Source organism: Psammomys obesus, unplaced genomic scaffold (genome assembly GCF_907164565.1).
Source record: "Psammomys obesus unplaced genomic scaffold, mPsaObe1.curated_primary_1811, whole genome shotgun sequence".
NCBI classification, from domain to species: Eukaryota; Metazoa; Chordata; class Mammalia; order Rodentia; family Muridae; genus Psammomys; species Psammomys obesus.
In genome coordinates this window covers 15105563-15125371 of record NW_026594428.1, presented here as the reverse complement: position 1 = coordinate 15125371, position 19809 = coordinate 15105563, and the positions used below count along the sequence as shown (strand labels likewise).

At 39.6% G+C, this 19809-nt stretch overlaps 1 protein-coding gene across 1 annotated transcript in view; it reads right to left on the bottom strand.

The window, feature by feature from the left end:
- Window positions 1-19809, bottom strand: part of Dnah5 (dynein axonemal heavy chain 5) — a 298260-nt gene that overhangs the window by 227956 nt on the left and 50495 nt on the right. The window contains exons 13-20 of the mRNA XM_055619009.1: window positions 19347-19432; window positions 18515-18836; window positions 17419-17625; window positions 13595-13766; window positions 7928-8073; window positions 1703-1877; window positions 924-1145; window positions 75-265 (exon numbers count right to left, since the gene is read on the bottom strand). Of these exons, the coding sequence (XP_055474984.1) occupies window positions 75-265; window positions 924-1145; window positions 1703-1877; window positions 7928-8073; window positions 13595-13766; window positions 17419-17625; window positions 18515-18836; window positions 19347-19432 (1521 nt within the window). The remainder of the gene's footprint in view (window positions 1-74; window positions 266-923; window positions 1146-1702; window positions 1878-7927; window positions 8074-13594; window positions 13767-17418; window positions 17626-18514; window positions 18837-19346; window positions 19433-19809) is intronic.

Sequence of the window (19809 nt, the reverse complement as noted above, 5' to 3'; positions counted from 1 at the left end):
GGATACTTTTCAAATTTGCTCCATCTTTAAAGTCAGCAGCTTCCAAAGGAATCAATTTTTTGTACTCTACCAACCTTGGACAACAGCTCACTGCTCCACAGTCTAACCCCCTTGGGGACGCTGATGATGCATTCCACGGATTTGTTCAGTGTCTGCTGTATGTCTTCCAGGGCAGGAGTCATAGCAATGTTCGGAATGGCCAGAGTGATGTTTGCCCGGAAAATGGGGAGATGGCTCTGTTTTGCCTTAGATGTACTGTTACTGTCTGAGTTAATATGCCATTTTTAATTGAAAATGGTATACTAAAATTTAATATTTAACAAAATTCTAAAGCATGCATAATACACATTTAATCAGAGAAATGTTTGCCAAATTATTGAGTGCATGGATATTTAAAGATATTGTTTTACTCAAATAACAGCAATTCTGTGCATCCCAAATCATTCTGCTGATTGTAGTTTGCTGGTAAGTCTCCATAAAAGAAAATCTTCAGTGTAGATTCAGGTTAATTGTGAAGTCTTACATAAGATTTTAAAATGGTGGTGGCAAGTAGCAGGATGCCAACAGTAAGTTAAATGCACAGTTAGCACATAAGACATAGGAGCAAATACTATAATAGTGAAAGTTACAACAAGCAATTTTTGGAATTTCAAATAAAACACCTACCACAATGAACATATTCCAAACTTTGGAGCAGTTGCCACGTGTAAGAAAAAATTAAATATAACTCATAATTTATAACAATGGGGTTTTATATATATATATAATATCTATATATATATATAAATATATATATATATTTACACATATATATATACACACACACACACACACACACACATACACACACACACACACACACACACACACACACACACACACACTCTAAGATTAACCAATAGGCAAACTGTGCAAGATCATACCCCGGAAGTTAATCATGTGGGAAAGATGAATGCGCTTGCGAATGGCCTCAAGTGTATTCCTTGTCACTTTCAAAAGAGCATCCATGTTTTGATGGTTAAAATGGGAAAGCAGCTCACGGGCATCCTCTAACATCTCACTCTCTTTCTTCTTCCTTGCGATTGCTGTCAAAGGCAGATGACAGGCCCCAGCATTAAATGTAGATGCCAAGGCCTCAGAATGCCCTTCTCTTACTCCAGAGAGAGAGAGAGAGAGAGGCAGAGAGAGACAAAGAGAGACACAGAGAGACAGAGATCCATTAAATTGCAGCGGGAAATCAAAATAAATTAGATGCAAGCTCAATGTCAGTTAAAAGCCCTGCATCTGAGAAAGTGAGATCACTGAAGAAAAGGAAAAAGAAATCAGAGCATAAAATGGCCTAGTAGAGACCATCTCAGTGTGAGAAAACATCCAATAACAGATCAAGGACTATAATTTTAAAGTTCTACTGGCCACTCAAGACCTGTGTTCTGGTGTGTTCTCTCCCAACAATAGCACTAAAGACCATCCTCCCCCTCCTCTCTGTAGGAAAAGGTTTGTTTTAATTTGCAGAGTTTAACACGAAATAATAAGAATAAGCAACCAAGCCATTGCCACTTGAAAAGAATCATTTCAGATTTATAAATATTGGTATAAAATTGGGGTAGTATTTATAGAAGTATGAAATTGATTGTTGTGTAAAAATTTAAATTTTGGTTTTCAGTAAATATCATGGAAAAAAAAAAGCAGACTGTTTCATTGCCTCCTCTCTTACCTGAAGTGTCACCGTAAGAACTGGCATTCTCACGACAGACATTTTCACTCGCTTCTTCAGGTGGGACACCCACATCCAGTAACATGTTTATTAGTTCATTTACAGCTTCCTCCACCAGGGAGCTTTTAAAATGGAGCATCTGAGCACCATTCACACACAAGTCCTAACAACAAGAGGAACAAAAGATGATCATTTTTAACTAGCTCTTGAAAGTTCATCAGGAAGAGCAGGAAGAGCGCAGATTTAGCCTCCAACTGATAATTTAGCTTCAGTGATGGTTTGACTTTGTGGTGGTTAATCTTAGTTGCCAACTTGGGATCTGGAATCATGTGAGTTAGGAAAATCTGTCTGGAGTGAGTGGTTCCATTCCTTGGGCGTGGACCCTACTCTATAAAAAAGGGAAGAACAGGAATGGAACTTAAGCATTCATCCTTCTTCACTTCTCTAGCAACAGGAACACCTGTCTTAAGCTCCTGCTGCTCTGAGATCCCCGCCATGATGGACTGTACCTCGAACCACAATCAGCCCTTCCTTGCTTAAGTTGCTTTTGTCATGATATTTTATCACAACAATATAAAAGGTAACTAAAACAGCAACATACTCCCTGCTGCCCTAGCCAGACATTCTAAGGAAAAAAGCATTAAAGAAAGAGAACCAACGGGAGCAGGGTGAAGAGACCAAAGCTGCATTGATTTCCCAGCACAGGGAGGATAACTCCCAAAGACATCAGCGGCCTCTGGTCCCATGAAATTTTTTTCATATGGTGTGAATCTACCCTTTCCAGCTGTCTTCCCTTCTCATCATTTCTGGCAAGCCATTGGCATGTACCTCACTTAGGATCTATACCCGCTTCAGGTAGGTTGCACCTTTCTTAGAATTGAAAACAAGACAAATATAGCACAATACTAAGCACTGTGGTAGATGCTATGACAAATCTATAAAGATAGGTAAAACACACAGAAGGCTTTCTTTTACCACCTATTTGGAGGAAAACACAACGAAAATAGACTTTGTTTGTTGGTCACTGTTCCCAAATCCATCTCAAGTTTCACTGACTTACATACTGAGATTCTAACATATTCATGTACTATTACATATCAGACCATCTGTGGTTCTCATACCTCTTCATTCAGCAGCCTTGACTTCTACTTACCCCTCTTTGGCAATAGACGTGACATGTTGATGCCATTAGAGTGAATGTTTTAATGTATCCTGGAACAAACTTTGTTATTACCAAGAAAAATATCAAATGACAGCTTCACTCAACTCAACTTCACCTAACGACAAATCTTTACCTGGCTTTATTTTGTTTTGTTTTTGAAGCAGAAGATAGGAAGTAAGTGCTGCTGTGAAAGGCTGGTGTCTGGAGATGACATGACTATTACACACATAAAAACTCACAACAACTAGCTGCCTACACAAGACCAAGCCAGTTAAAACTTCCGGCATGGAGAGGGAGTGTCTACTGAGGCCCCACCCCTAGCTGAGGAGAGCTGACAGCTACTGGGCAAGGAAGAGTCAGTTTTCCCTGAGGGGTAACCACAGGCAGGTTGCCTGTCCACAGGCATGTGCATACGGGTGACATTAATTGGACTCAGTATGTTATTTCAAAAAGAAGAAAGAAAGAAAGAAAGAAAGAAAGAAAGAAAGAAAGAAAGAAAGAAAGAAAGAAAGAGAGAGAGAGAGAGAGAGAGAGAGAGAGAGAAAGAAAGAAAGAAAGAAAGAAAGAAAGAAAGAAAGAAAGAAAGAAAGAAAGAAAGAAAGAAAAAAAAAAAGACTTGAATTTAGAAGGGGGACCAGGGGAGTTGGAGGGTTGAACTGACTGGTGGGGGTATGATTAAGATGCATGATAAACATGTATGAAATTTTCTAAAAATAAATTTTAAATGTTTTATGTTGTTGCATGTATTCCATATGGTGACACATGTTTCCAGAACAAAGGAAGTCTTCAAGAAGTACTATTGTTAACTAGCAAATGACATTCAAGCAAGGATCCTGCTTGCCACACTTGTTTGCCTCATTCTATTTTTTTTCTTTTTTTTTCTTTTTATTTTTCTTTTTAGTTACAATTTGTTAACTCTGTGTCCCAGCTGTATCCCGCTCCCTCATTCCCTCCCCCTCCCCAACTCCCTCCCTGGTCTCCTCCCTGCCCCTTTCCAAGTCCACTGATAGGGGAGGACCTACTCCCCTTTCATTTGACCCTGTTTTATCAGGTATCTTCAAGGCTGGCTGCAAAGTCCTCCTCTGTGGTTTGCCTCATTCTGAATCAGTTAACTCCTTGTTCCCTAAGAAAGCCTTAACATTTTTAAAACTGTCTCTTGAGTCCTTTGACTCTATGTTAAAGAGGCTCAAAATGGACCTTAATTTCATCTCCCATCCTCAAGGCAGGCTCCCCCAGGAAGTAAACCCTCAGGAGACTTCCTCACAGTGGCTCCAGTTTCCTCAGCAACAGGAGCATGTATTTGAACTCATAGAATTCCTTTGTACTGGGGTTTTGGAAGACAGCTCTCAATAATTAATATTACTCCAACAAGATTATTCAAATCTTTCAACTTTTTCTAAGAGGAGCCATGATTATAAAAGTGCAAACAGCATAAAAATCAATAAAGCAGAATATAAACAGAATGAAGACAATGTTCCTATTTCAAGCAAAACAAATCTCATCTCCATAGTGACAACAGGCATGGAAAAGTGTCTGTCTTTGAGTCCCCACCATCCCTTTCTTTACTAAGCAGCTAGCACAGAAAGAGAAAAGCCCAAGAGGCTCCAGCCCTACACAAAGAACTACAAGCAGCTAAGGAATGAAGAGAGCAGAAGAAATAGTCTTTTCCAGAGAAGAGCATATTAGTTGGCTTCCCATACCAAAAGGTCTGCTCTGAAAACATGCATATAAGTAGCTGTATACATATTGAGCAGGCTATAGTTAGGTATTTTGGAAAATATATATATATATATATATATATATATATATATATATATATATACACACACACACATATGTATGTAACAACAATTAATGAAAAAGGAGCCATCAATTTGAAATAGAACAAGGAAGGGAAATGATGTGATTATATATTCCCAAAAACCAAACATAAAAATTAAAAAACAATATATCTATATGAAAAAATTAAAAATTATAAAGCAAATAAACGGTTTGTAGAAATAAGTCAATATAAAGCACTTACTTCTATTGGTAATCAAAATACAGATTAATTTAGGATGTGTGATTTTGCTACTCAAGCTAAAATTAATAAATTATATGTCAGATGGAAGTGAAATTGGTATTATTGTATTATAGCATTATATATCAGGATCATCTTTTAAAAATCAGTTTGTCTATGACTGTAAAGGGTTGTGAAATAGATAAAACCATACAGTTTGACACAGTAATCTTATTTGGGAGCAATGATCCTGAAGATCAAAAAAAAATCATACGTATATATTTATTATAGCTCTTGGCAAAATTTACAAATTTTGGGAGCCATTTAATGTCCAGTAGAAATAAACAATATATATCATCTGAATAAAATGTTATGAAGGTATCATGCCTGTGAAAGCCATATAGTGTCATTATATATATATATATATATATATATATATATATATATATATATATATAGCAAAGAAATACTAGCTAAGAGGCAAAAAGTAAAAGCACTGTGAAAACCTGCTATGAATACTATAAAAGTCATGAAATACATAACAATCATAACGATAGTGATGTGATTGCTATAAATTCTAGTTTCTCTATTTTTAAAATCTAAAACTTGGATTTCTAATATTTCAGCTACATTTTGTAAACAACAAAGAGCTAAGTGATGTCTCTTCAAATGAGAAGAGAACTTAAAAATCAGCAGGAAAAAAATTAAAAGTTATCGTGAAAAAGTCAAACATAATTCTAAAATGTAGGCATTAAGTTACAATCAGCTAATAACAAGCTAATAGAAATTGAAGTTCACCATCTATGCCAAAGGGTGTTAACACTAAATGCCTCGTCCTGTCTTTTTAAAGGGTTACCTGTGCATGTGAAACCCTCCTCATCCAGGAGATCAGATTCAGGTAGGTTCTCACTGCTATCTGGCTAAGAAACATGGGTTTGTGACTAGACTGCTTCTGTAAGCAATATGGTTTATACCAAATACTTGATTCCTAATAAAATTCAGAGCCTTTTCACAAAAAGCAAACTGTTCCATGGTGGCAGAAACCAATAAAAACTTAGAGTATTGGGACTCAAGAGGTGGCTCAGTGTATAAGTTGCTTGACCATTTTTTTTTTTTATCTTAGCTGGAGACCTGGGATGGAGGAGGCTCCCAGGAGTCAATGGAAGTGACCATAGTTGAGACACCTGGTAGCTGGAGATATGGAGCCTGAATATGTCACCTCCTGTAACCAGGAGGGACTCCCAGTGGAAGGAGGTGGACACCAACCCACCACAAAACCTCAACCCCAAAATGTGTCCTGCAGATATGCAGGGATAAAGACAGAGCAGAGACTGAGGGAATGGCCAACCAATGAGTGGCCCACCCTGAGACCCACCCCATGAGACACTCTGCTATGCTTGCAGACAAGAGCCTAGCATAACTGTCTTCTAAGAAACTTCATCCAACAACTGATAAAAACAGATGCAGAAACCCACAGGCAGACAATGGGCGAAGCTTGTGGAATGTTGCTGAAGAGTGGCAGGAAGGAGAAAGGGAGCCTGAGGTGTCAAGGATACTACAAAAACACCTACAGAGTCAACTAACCTGAGCCCATGGGGGCTAACAGAGACTGAACCACCAACCAAAGAGCATGCATGGACGGAACCAAAAACCCCTACATATACGTAGCAGATGTGCAGTTTGTTCTTCATGTGGTCCCCTACCAATTGGAGCAGGGGCTGTCTATGACTCTGTTGCTTGCCTTTGGATCCCTTTCTCCTAGCTCGACTGCCTTGTCTGGCCTCGGAGGAAGAGGATGCACTTAGTCCTGCTGTGACTTGATATGCCAGGGCAGGCTGGTACCCAAGGGTGGGAGAGAGGGTGTGTGAGAGTGGGATTGAGAGGAGATGCAGGGACTACAGTCAGGCTGTAAAGTGAATAAATTAATTAATTAATAGGAAAAAAGAATGCTTACTGCTCAGAGTCAGAGTTCAGGCCAAAAGAGGCTATAAGACTTAGCTCCAGAAATATGATGTCCTCTTCTGGCCTTTGTGCACATGTACCTCACCCCTACACCACATGCACACACACACACATAAAATAAAATTTTAAATAAAAAAAATTTTTGAGTGTCAAGCAATAAACTTCACTGAGCAGAAAGTTTGCGCATGGATTGTTGCAGTTTCCTTGTGAGTGAAAAGAGTTCTCCATGAGTCCTCACTGGAAAGAGATAGCATAAGGAAGACTGCACCAGGCTTCTCCCAGATCCCTTCTGTATCATCTGGCTATTGTCCCTCTGTCTTGGTGATGAATCCCAGCTACAGTGTATTCACAAGCTGAATGTAATGTAATGGGTCCTTCTGCACCGCTGGACAACAGTATTAAAGCCGTCATTGAAGAGTTCATATTGCCAGAATACCCATAGGGAATATTATAAATGAAGCTAACGTGCCATTCCAAAAAGGTGTACAACCTCTCTGCTAGTACCTTGGTTCTAAGTAGGAAAAAGGTGCCCCGTTTTCAAGGGTGCTTGGGAAATAAGGGAGACTTTCTGAGAGTTTTATTTTCATATACTGAAGTGTGATGAACCTGGAAATGCAGTCTCTGCCATGAATAGTTTAAACACAGCATCTGTTCTTTGCCAGCTTTCCTAGGGACTAGTCTAGAATGCTAGGCTTCAAAATACTAGTTTAGAAATGGCTCTTTGGATGTGCTTGAAGAAACCTTGCCAATAAGATGTCCCAACTACTTCACAATCTACTTCAAATTTAACCCTTGCTAACTGAAGTTCTTCAAAACAAAACCCTCTGCCCTTCATAAAACATGAAAAAAATGGAAATGTATGCCACAGCAGTTCCCCTCCAACTGATCTGAAGCGAAGCAATTTACGAGCAGCTGCTTAAATAACATTTTCTTTATCTTCATGTTGTCAGGCGGTTCTACATTTGAATCACTTCTATCATGGAGCAAAATAGAATTTTTTTAAATTTAACTATGCTTCAAATATGCCCTTTATCTTTAAAAAGGTTAATTCAAGAGTTTTTTTTTTTTTTTTAAATCAGCTTCTGATAACCTTTGTCATTTGGAGGAATCCGTCACAAGTAAGGGGGTCCTCCTGAGGGAGCTGACAAAGCGGCATGCTGCTCATTTCTTCCAGGATGGCATTGATGCGGAACTCAATCAAATCATTGACCCGGTCAAGCAGCAGCTCCAGGTCCTCTTTAGGAAAAACAAAATGAACAACAGATTAGGTAAAGCATTTCCTTAAACATGGACATGTGACTGAATGACAACAGAAGCATCAGGATTAAAACTGCTTGGGTCATACATATCTGCCTTAGTTACCTTTCTATTTCTCTGAAAAGACACCATAATCAGGACAACTTATAGCAGAAAGCACTTAATGGGGGCTTTCTTACAGTTTCAGAGAGCGAGTTTGTGATCATTGTGGTGGGAAGCATAGAAAAAGGAAGGCAGGAATAGCTCTGGAGCAGTAGCTGAGAGCTTACATGTTGAGTCAAGAACCACTAAGCAGAGAGAGCACACTAGGAATGGTATGGGTTTTTGAAACCTCAAAGCCTACTCCCAGTGGCATACTATCTCCGAGTTCTACAGAGGGTGAAGGCATTCAAATATATGAGCCTGTGGGAGCCATTCTTATTAAAAGCACCACAGTGTCCTTCGAACCTTTGGCTGCTCCGCAGGTAGCTGCTGCACACAGTTCCTCCTTTAACACTTACAACTTTCCTAGCTGCCTGGCTCTGATTTATCTCCCCAGAAGGTCACCTATGACTGTGTGTGGAGACTGGTCCTTGATCTTACATTACCTATCACCTGAGCATTCTTCCATCTTTGTGTGATCATGCTGGCTACTCTGATGATTCATTGTTCTATCATTATATCGTGAACATTCACATCAGTGCCCATTCCACAGATAAACAACTGGGATTGGAATTAAATTCTGAACATACTAAAATCTGTACACCCAAGGAAGCTAATCAGAAAAGACTCTGGCTAAGATGCTCAATCCCATTCAGAAAGGCAAAAAGGATGGACATCGGAGGAGGGAGAAAACAGGGAACAGGACAGGAGCCTACCACAGAGGGCCTCTGAAAGGCTCTACCCTGCAGGGTATCGAGGCAGATGCTGAGACTCATAGCCAAACTTTGGGCAGAATACAGGGAATCTTAGGAAAGAAGGGGGAGAGAGTAAGATGTGGAAAGGACAGGAGCTCCACAAGGAGAGCAACAAATCCAAAAAGTCTGGGCACAGGGATCTTTTCTGAGACTGATACTCCAGCCAAGGAACACTCATGGAGATGGCCTGGAACCCCTGCACAGAGTAGCACATGGCAGTTCAGTATTCAAATAGGTTCCATAGTAATGGGGACAGGGACTGTCTCTGACATGAACTGATTGGCCTGTTCTTTGATCACCTCCCCCTGAAGGGAGAACAGCCTTACCAGGCCACAAAAGAAGACAATGCAGTCACTCCTGATGAGACCTGATATATTAGGATCAGAGGAAGGAGAGGAGGACCTCCCTTACCAGTGGACTGGGAGAGGGACAAGGGTGGGGAAGAGGGAGGGTGGGATTAGGAGGGGAGGAGGGAGGGAGCTACAGGGGAAATCCAAAGTGAATAGATTTTAATTAATAAAAATAATTAAATAATAAAAAAGAAGAAAAAGAAATTAAATTCTTCTTTTTAATAGTCCCTTAAATCAATATCTTCACTTCCTAAATAATAAATACCTAAGTTTCAATACTTTTTAAGCTAATTATTCAGGCAACTGGTCAATATACCAAATGGTTCTTACTGACAACAGTATGCAGTGAAAAAAACCAACCAAACAAACACTTCTACTTAAGTGTGCTCACTCAATAGAAATCTCTTGTTTCTTCCTGCACAAGGTCCTGCACAAGATCTTCAAAGACATTTGTGGCAAAATATATATATTATATAATATATATATAATACATAATATATATAATTATATATATTATATATAATATATATCCTAAGGAGATCTCTAATCCTCTGGAAATATTATCGTATGTGACAAAAGAGACTTTGCAGATGTGTTAAGGACCTTGAGCTTGGAGGACTATTCTGGATTATCCAGGCAGAGCTGTTACAAGGACATTTTAAGAAAAAGTCAGGAAGGTCAGGGTGGGAAAGAGAAGAGTTTGGCCCTGGAAATGTGACTGAGAGAAAAGCTTGGCCATGAGACACAGCTAGCTCCAAACATGACACAGTCATTCTCCTGCAGATGAGGGCAGTCTATAAGACCCAGAAGATGCTGAGGAAAGGACCCGTGGCAGAGTTTCTGGGAAGAATCTTCTCTGAAGATGCCTTGATGGTAGCGACATGAGACTCTGGGTTTCTGACGTCTGTGATTTGCATTATATGAAGCCATGAAATTTGTGGCGAGTAGTTGCAGCAGCAACATAAGAAAAAGCAGCAGCACAGGGTACCAAATCAGGCCCACTCAAGTTCTGCTGATGATTTCAAAGAACAGAAATTTTTTTTACAAATGTGTGGTCCAATTAAACATCTGCAATTCTAAAGGTTGGTTCATTTATTCCAATTCATTATCCAACTGTTCTTGAGAGTTAACACTGTTTGTTTACACTCATCAAAGAAGCTCTTTTATGCAGCAGATTGAGACCATCACAGATAACCACAAATGCCAAAGTACAGAGAACAATTGACCATGAGGTGCTCAACCATAATGGCTACATGTACAATGATGCTTAATTTTGTTCTTCATTGTCTTCTTAAGTTTAATTTACAAAAGAAAACACAATTTAAAAAGGAGAATTGGGATTTCTTTAGAAGCTACCTACTTTTCTCTAGCTAACATCTAATAAAATATCCAAATTGCTAATCCTTATACCTCTCTAGGGAGAGTACTGTTAAGACCACCTTAGCAGCCTGTTCTAATTTGATTGTGATAACTCTCACTATGAAGGCTTTATATACCTTATAAATGCCTCCTTAGAGATTTTAGCCCATTTACTCTTGTTACATTTCCTAAGGAGAGATATTTTGGAGAGAATATTGGTTTAAAGGGAAGGAAACTCATCTTTATTGCTTCTATCTATTCAATACTGGATACCATTAAGCATCTCTGGACTGTTACTTTTAACCTTTAAATTAAGGCTCCTTTTTAAAACTTTTTTGATCCTCCTGATGCCATGGTTATCTAACTGTGCACCTTTCAGTATCCCACTTGTAAACAGGGATGAGCCTAAAATACACTTCATTAATATGCAAACACTCTGTTACAATTTATCTTTGAAACTGGTTCCCACTTAAGCAAGCAAAATTAAAGCAAAAGTATGCAACTGTCTTAGGTAGACTTTCTATTGCTTTGATAAAACACCATGACCAAAAGCAACTTGGGAGGAAAAGGTTTACTTCATCTTAGAGCTTGTGATTCCTTTACCAGAGAACTTAAGACAGGAAGCTGGGGGGAGGAGCTGAAGCACAAGCCATGAGCAAGTACTGCCTACTGGATTATTCCTCCAAGCTTGCTTGGCCTGTTTTTTTTACACGATCCAGGACCACTTGCCCAGGGGTGGCACCATCTGCAACAGCATGGGCCTCCATTATCAACCACCAATCAATAAAATGTTCTGAACTGATATTCCTTCTTCCCAAATTACTCTAGCTTTTGTCAAGTTGGGGGAAAGGAAAAAAAAACTAGCTAACTCACAACTGTAATCCCTTACTTCATTATCTGCCCCAACCCAGCACTTCTCAAATATTCTTCAACATAATGCGCCTGCTAAATTATCATATTAACTACTATATAGTTATTTGGAAGGTACAGTAAGAAACCACTGAGAAGACAAGTTCCTAATAAGTAAAGTTATCAGTAGACTAAGTCCTACCAAGAGTAAGTGAAAGAAAAAGAGCAGTATCACAGCAGTTACCTAGAAGGCAGTCCCAGGAAAGCCTGACCCAGAAAGGAAGTAACATGACAGAGTGAGTTGCAAAAGGTCAGAGAAGTAAAGGAATGGGAATTATGTGGTTTTTTGAGTCTCGAAGTACTGGTACACCAGACGGACACAAGAAAAGTAGAGGAAATAGCATGAGTTTTAAGCCCTTTGCAGTCAGTTTGGGAGAAAGACAGAACTGGACTTCACCATTAGAAGACATGTACAATACTGAACCTCTAGTTCTAGCCATCAGCACAACAGAGGCCCTAGGAGGAGGTGGACATGAAGTAATGTAGTCAGACTGGGATCCTTAACTTCTTATCCTGGGTCATAAAAAGTCTTCGTAGGCAAAATTGGTCCACAAAGAAGAAATAGATAACACCAAGTTGGAAAAAAAAAAGAATAGAAATTTCCACTGTCTCATTGAAGAAATGGCCTTGCCCCTTGCCATCTGTGGTAGGCAGAAGATTACCCCACACCTCACCTAGACAGCGCAATAAAGCTGGCCCTGGTGGCTGAACTACTCAGCTACCACCCAGGCCAAGATACAGGGATTTGAGTTGGCCCATCCCACACCAACCCCATTTATTCAGGATCTCCACAACACAGGGCAACAATAGGAGATCCAAGAGGAGACGCCATGAAGACCCAGTATTGATAGTATAGAGGAAGCCAGGGGCCTCAAACCAGACCAGTGACTCAGTGAAATGAATATTAACAAGTAAAGCTGTTTGGGCAAAAGTGTGTACTTTGGGACACACCATGACACACCGAAGCTTTTGTTTTTGTTGTTGGTTCTTTTTTTGGGGGGAGGGGGGTTGTTTGTTTTCTTTGCAAGGACAAATATGAAAGGATGGAGAGATAAGCGGGATTGGGGTACAAGATATGAAGTTCACACACATAAAAAAAATCAATAAAACATTTTTACAAACTTCTACCACTATGTTCCAATCCGCATGCCCCTGTTTACACAGGAGATCTGGAGGTAATACATTATAAAATGCAGCTATGATCTCCAGGAAATGTCTCATGAAAAAGCTCACTTTTGGACAGTGAGAGACTATGAAAAGCATTCTATAAAACAAAGATTTCTAACTGTTTAATATCCCAATGGAGTTGAGATCAGATTTTCATTGTAGCATACCTATGCTTATTCTGAGAAACTGGATTAAAAGGAATTCGCCGTCTTACATGTATTGTAAGAACTACATCCCTGGTTATGGAAAAGTGGCACTTGCTTAAACTTTCCTCATTTAAGATGCCCTGTCCTTTAGCACTCTACTCCATCCAAATCCAGGTGCCCAAAACCAGAGAGGTCTGCAAATAAGCTCAGTGGTACAGTGTCTTCCTACTGCATGTACAGCTCTGAGTCTGACCTAAAAGAAAAAGGACAAAGATGCGGATAAGGAGGAAGAAGAAGGTGAGGAGGAGGAGAAGGAGAAGAAAAGGAGGTGGAAGAAGAGGGAGAGGGAAAGATTAAAAAGAAAACAGTTGTAATGAACTAATGAATTAGTGTAGAAAGTAAGGGGCCTAAACATTTTTCGGATGCTGATATACAGCAAAAAGAATCAACAAAATTGCATGGAAAATCCCTAGGAATAAAATTAAATAATGAATATTTACAGTTTCTAAGAAAGTACTGAACTCGTTATAGTTTGCTGCTATTCAGTGTGGAGGTTTGCGGCCTTATTCCTCATTTCATTATTTATAACAGCATATTAATAACAAATTATCCAGTAGGCAATAAGAACTTGGCTCCTAAAATGGAGAAATAAAGATCATGTGGACAGACTCACTGATCTTTGCAAAAGCATTTTCTAAATATGTCCCAATATTCAGGGACGTCCAAGTCAGGGCAGCCAGGCCGGGCTGGAGGGCTTCATCCACTCTAGCCAAGTGTGGGACCATCAACTGCTCAATGGCAGGAGGCATTTTCGATTTCACTCTCTGGTATTCGGACAGCATCATCTGCAAAGGAATGTGATTAAACAGCCAGTTTACATGTCACTTTTAATATCTATTAGTATTTTTATCTAAAAAGATAACTTTTATATCCAGGGTGAAATTATTAGGATCTAGTATCCTGGCAGGGCGAACGCTGCAAACAAAATAAAACAGATACTCTCTGTACACCCACCAAATCCTAAGCCAGTAAATTAGAACTGAGAGCGAAAAAGAATTTGAGGATCATTTCTTGGCATCTACCCAGCCCAAAGCAGAGAAAAGTCACGCAACTTTTGTAAACAATGCAAAGTTACAGGAAGAGTATGTCCATCTGTGCCTCACTGTACTTCCATTTTTTATGGGGACACAGTACATCTTCCTGCTATGAGTCTCCTATAGACCACATACACCATTAACAGTTTTGGCACAAGACCCAAAGGGCAAAGGGAGAGTCAAGAATCAGTGCTGATTTCAAGCCGCTTTAAATAACACCTCTTGGCTAATGGAAACGAGCACATTGAAGGCAGGGTAGTAGGCTAAGCCACGCTGTTCATTAACGTCAGTGTAATACATGCACTATTTACTTACAACACTTTCAACCTCACCATAAGTCAAAAGCAACTGCAGAAAAATGCAAGGACAAGATTTCCACTTGTCTTTTCCAATTTCCTTGAAACATTAGCTACTATACAGGACTGGATCAATCAACATCTATTTAATTAATCAATTAGTTGTTATGAGAAAAAGAATTTGTGATCTGAAATGTGAGGGGTTTGAGCTCCACATTAAAAATCACCTACAATATAAAGTCAACATTACTCCCTTTTCATTCCATATGCTATCATTTTCAAACCCACCTAATAGTGCATCCTGACACACTCCTTGCAGGGCACATCAAGGTGCTTCTTAAAGACAGACAGTTTTAAGTCCATGCTTGTACAGAAGGTAAAGGTATTAGTAAAATATTAGATCATTGCCAAAAAAAATGTTCTCACTAGAACAGAAATGGCCTCTGGGTGGATATGTTTGCAAAACTTTAGAGACAGCAGTGTTACAGCTTCTATTCATACTTTTACAGAACCTGTCAGAGGAGCATAGGAAGTCCTGCTGGGCTTTGAGAAGGAAGTGAAACCTAACATCTCCCAAATGAGCTCAGACTTCCTATAATACTTTTCTATAGTTTCATTAATATCCTTTCATTTTCCCCAAAGGCCTCTTGAGAAAGGCCTATATTTGATGATTCTATTAGCAGCTGCTTCCAAATATCCTAAAGCTTTTAGCCACTGCTTACTGCCCCTTTTCTTTTCAATGTCCATTATTTATTCTATCAGAGAAATGGTTCTTAGAATCTGCGTCCAGCAGGCTTTCTACTCCTCACCTTTAATCCTTTAAACCCAAGGAGTACCACTCATCCCTTTTACAAATGAGAAACTGAGGCTTCAAAGGTAAAGTCATTTATCTAGAGATAATGGTTTGGATCCAGATCATATTGGTTTCACAAACTATATTCCACACTATTAGCTCACACTAAGCTCATCTCTTTCCAGTTCCAAATATACATTCCAAGAAAAAGATGAATAAGACAAAGAGCCAGCTACTTTAGCATTTCTGTAGAAACTGAAAACTCTGTTAGATTCCTGCACAGCAGCGCTGAAACTTGGGAGAGCTTTTGTGCCCCTCACGACCACCATGTGTGCCGATAAATCTACTTTCTACCAGCTAGCCATGCTACACAGGGATTCTAACTTTTTCCATCTCCAAGATATAATAAATACCAACCAGATAGTAATTTGCTTGTTCAAATCTTTGGTTGGAACAGTAGTAGCTTTCAAACATTCTTTGCCACTTCTCTTCTTATGGAGTTGGGTCTAAGCACCCTATACTGAATCAGCATGTGCATTCTGAGAGCCGACAGGGCTCAAAAGAAGGATTCTGGGAAACACCTGGGCTGGCACTGAGAACATGTGGACTCTTTATGTAGCACTTCCTCCTAGATAGTGACATAAAGTATTCTACTAGCCTGCGGAGCCCATGCCAGAAACCCTTGTCCATGCCTCAGTCTGCAATTTCAGCTGAGGGAATCATACAATACCCATTCAAACCTTTAGCATGGAACCATGAAAAGTATGCCAAAAAGCCCCTATGTTTTGAAGTTCTGTGTTATTTGCAACATATAACTGAGAAAGACTCTGTGGGGAAAATTATAGTAGTAATTGTATAGCTGTATAAATATGATTTCTTAGTAAAACATTTCTCTTGTAAATATGTAAATTGACCAGGCATTTTTTTTTCTGACACACAAAAAAATTTAAAAAGAATATAAACATGCTGACTAGTGTTTTATGGGTCAACCATAGAGAAATTTAACTTTTGAAGACAATTTTAACTTTTTAATGTTAAAAGAGTAATAAGAAGACAGGAGAGAACAATCCTGGGTTCTGGTCCTAATTCTGTCACTTAGCTATGAGACCTTGACTCTGTCAATCTCTCTGAGCCAGATAGTGCTTTGTCCCACCCATCTTACACGGCAGTAAGAAAGATGACATTAGCTAATGACCATAAACTTAGAACGGAGACAGAGGTCTGCAATCCCAGCTCTTAGAGAGACTGAAACAAAGGATTGGAAGTTCAAGGCCAGCCTGGATTACAGGAGTTAGTGAAGTGTGAGTCCAGAGGACCAAGACCCTGTCCTAGAACACAGTGAAGAGAGCTGAGGGGACAGCTTAGTGCAGGGCACCCGTTAGTGTGCAAACGCCTCTGCACTCAGTGGGCAGTACAGCAAGTGACGAGAGAGGGGCCCAGCCATGAGGCACTGCGCAAGCAGGGCTCAGTGTCATCACATGATGTTAATCACCGTAGTTGCTTTTGAGACAGGGCAACCTCTACTTGCTCCATAGTCAAGGATGACCTTGAACTTCTGATCCTCTTGCTCTACTTGCCAAGTGCCAGGATTACAGCATACACCACCACGGCTGGTTTTCTGTGGCACCTTAGCAATGGTTTCTATGTGTTCCAGTACCAACGCTGCGTCTTTGAACTTTTCTCTTCATCCTTTTGGCAATGGCTTTGTCAGTGACAATCAGTCCTTCCTTGCAGCTCTTTCCTTACTCTCAGCTTCCTGAACGACAGTTTTCATCCTACCTGAAAGTCCATGCCTGGTTTTGTGGCTTGTCATCTACCACTAGATGTCATCTACTTCTACTGTTAATAATGAAACAACCTTGTGTCTTATCCAATAGCCCTCTACTCCTTTCTGTCTCTGCCCCTGCCCAAAAGTTTTCATCCAGGACAATGACATTACTAACAGCTAAATCTTGCACTTCCAGAAAGCATGATTCCAACTTTGAATGTTCCATTGAGCTCCAGGCTTCTAGATATAATTGCCTGGGTACCGATGGCCACACTGATGTCCAAAAATCATCTTGGACTTAGAATAGGAACTTGAGATTCTAATGCCCCCCCCCAAATAAACCATTTCAAGCATCTATCATCCCAACAAATGATTTACAGTCAAAGCTACTGCATATCATTGTGCAAGTTGTATAAAATACAACTGTCTGCCCGTGAGTGGTCAACTCACTTCAGTTCCCCCTGAGTGAACTGAAAGAAAGAACATAAAACAAAATAACAAATGAACTCTAGAAGCATCCAGGAAGGGGGAAATAAAGTACTCTACCTTCATGTCACTGAAGTTCTTTTTGTACACATCCCGCTTCTCGAAGAGGGCAGATGCAAGTGGTGAGACCGGGAGACCCATCTGGGACATGCACTGAGTTTCTCTAAATAAGATTAATATCTGGGGATCAAAGTTCACAAACAATTCCCCTGTGGCTGGAGCCTTCACCAGTAAGGAAGCCTCGAGACCTTTGTGAATTTCTTCGATCTGTGGAGGACGCCAACACTGTTACCATCAGAGTGTGATGCATGCATTGTATCTGGCTCAACCTCTCGGGCCTCGGTAAGTGCTTATTCAGTATTCTCCCATGGGCTTGACCTTGCAAAATTCCAGGCAATGGGGTCACTCACTCTACTTCCAAATTCCCTCTGAGAAAACAGCCTTCAGGTTCTTGTTGGTGATGTTGCACAGTCTACTGAATATATTATTTTCATTCCTGAGACTCTCACATGACAGGCAAACACTACAGTAGCCTGGGTGATTTTTAAAGAGACATTTAGCTCTTTATACCTAATTAGTTATATTTCATGATAAAAGTTACACAAACCTAGCTGATCTCACTTTTTATTTAACTAGAAAGTCAATAGGCATAGCTATACAGCTATTATGTCTTGCTGACCTTTAAAGAAATTTAAGTATTGGTGGGATATATCTTGATTCCATACTAATACAACTAAATAAAACAAAAGACTTCTTTCTACAGACACGCTTGCATTTGCTAACACATTCATGATCTGTGTGTGTGTTCTGCTGCAGATAAAACCCAATGTCTCATGCCTGCTAAGTAAATGTTCCAGCACTGAACTGTACCTCTGATGAGGATCTTACCGAATTTTTAAAGGAGAAAAAAATAGGACCCCTAACTGACAGGATGGTGAAATGTGACTTTCTCACTTAGGTTATAAATTAAACAATAAGCTTTTATTACTTAGCTTAGTCTTTTTTCAATATTAATAAGTATCTTCTTTCACTTTTATGTTATACACATTGATGTATTAAGTGCAATCAAACTGTTGTATCCATGGCAAATGCTGGAAAAGGATTCCCTCCATCTGGACAATAGACAGCATTAAGAAGCATTCACTCAGGAATTCACCTGCTGAAGCCACGCCCTGTGGTAGAGGACCTCAAACTCCAATAGGACCTTGGCTATCTTGTTGTAACTGCGGATCACAGGCTTGGCCTCCTCTGTCTTCAGCACAGAGGGGTGCTGCTGGAAGAGCTGCATTGGCTGCTCCAGCCTGTGAAATAGCTGCCGGGCCCACAAGATCTGCCCAGCTATGGGAGGCTGGTTGCGAGCCAAGGGAGGGTCGTATTTCTGTTTCGTATAGAGCTTAGAAATCATGTCGATGTCAGCCCCAAAATTCTGAAAAACTGTTTGGTATTTTTCCTCAATACGAAGGTTAGGTATATTCAATCTGATTGAAACATAAAAAAAAAAATACAAAGTATTCGATTAATGAGAATATATATATATATTAAATCTTACTTAATAACATTCACTTTAAAACAGTCCAGCTGAAAACAATGGAATAGTTGTGTGGCGTGTTTAAAAGAACCAAAACAGTTTCAATCCTTACAAAGCAAAACCACTAACCTGAGAAGAATTATGTCAAATTATTCAGACATTAGGCAGTATTACTACAGGCAGCTGCAGACCACTTCAAAGCTAAGAGTATTCTCTATTGACAGAGATGAAGCAAATCCCTAATCCTTCCAGGGATTAATCCTCCTTAGCCTCTGAAAAACTTAAAACCTGTGACCTTGTGACTCAGACTGTCAAGAGAGGCTTTTCTTCACATTAGAAAGCGAAGTTATAATGAGAGTTATAATTACAACAAAAGATAAGCTATAAAAAGAAGCTAAACTGTGCTCACATTATCTCAAGTTTAGAAGACAGAACTTGGAAAGTTATTTCAAATCTTTACCTTTCAAACTTCTTCAGCATGCTCAGAGCTTGCCCTGTGCTTTGAATCTTTTCGAATGTGACATCCATGAACCTCTGCAACTCATTCTGAAAGTAGAACAAAACCCTATTACAAACAATGAATTAGCACCAAGATTTTTTTTTTGAGACAGAGTCATCCTATGAGACCCAGGCTAAACACAAATTCACAACTCTCCTGGCTCCGCCACCCAAAGGGTGAGATTAAAAACGTGTGCCACTGTATCAAGAAACAATGAGGGTTTTCTATTTAGCCATAGAAGAAAAGAGATCTACATTCTTCACACCACTTTTAAAAGAAAAAAAAAAAAGTACTAACGGGAGAAAAAAAGGAAGGGAGGGAGGGAGAAAGGAAGGAAGGAAGGAAGGAAGGAAGGAAGGAAGGAAGGAAAGAAAGAAAGAAAGAAAGAAAGAAAGAAAGAAAGAAAGAAAGAAAGAAAGAAAGA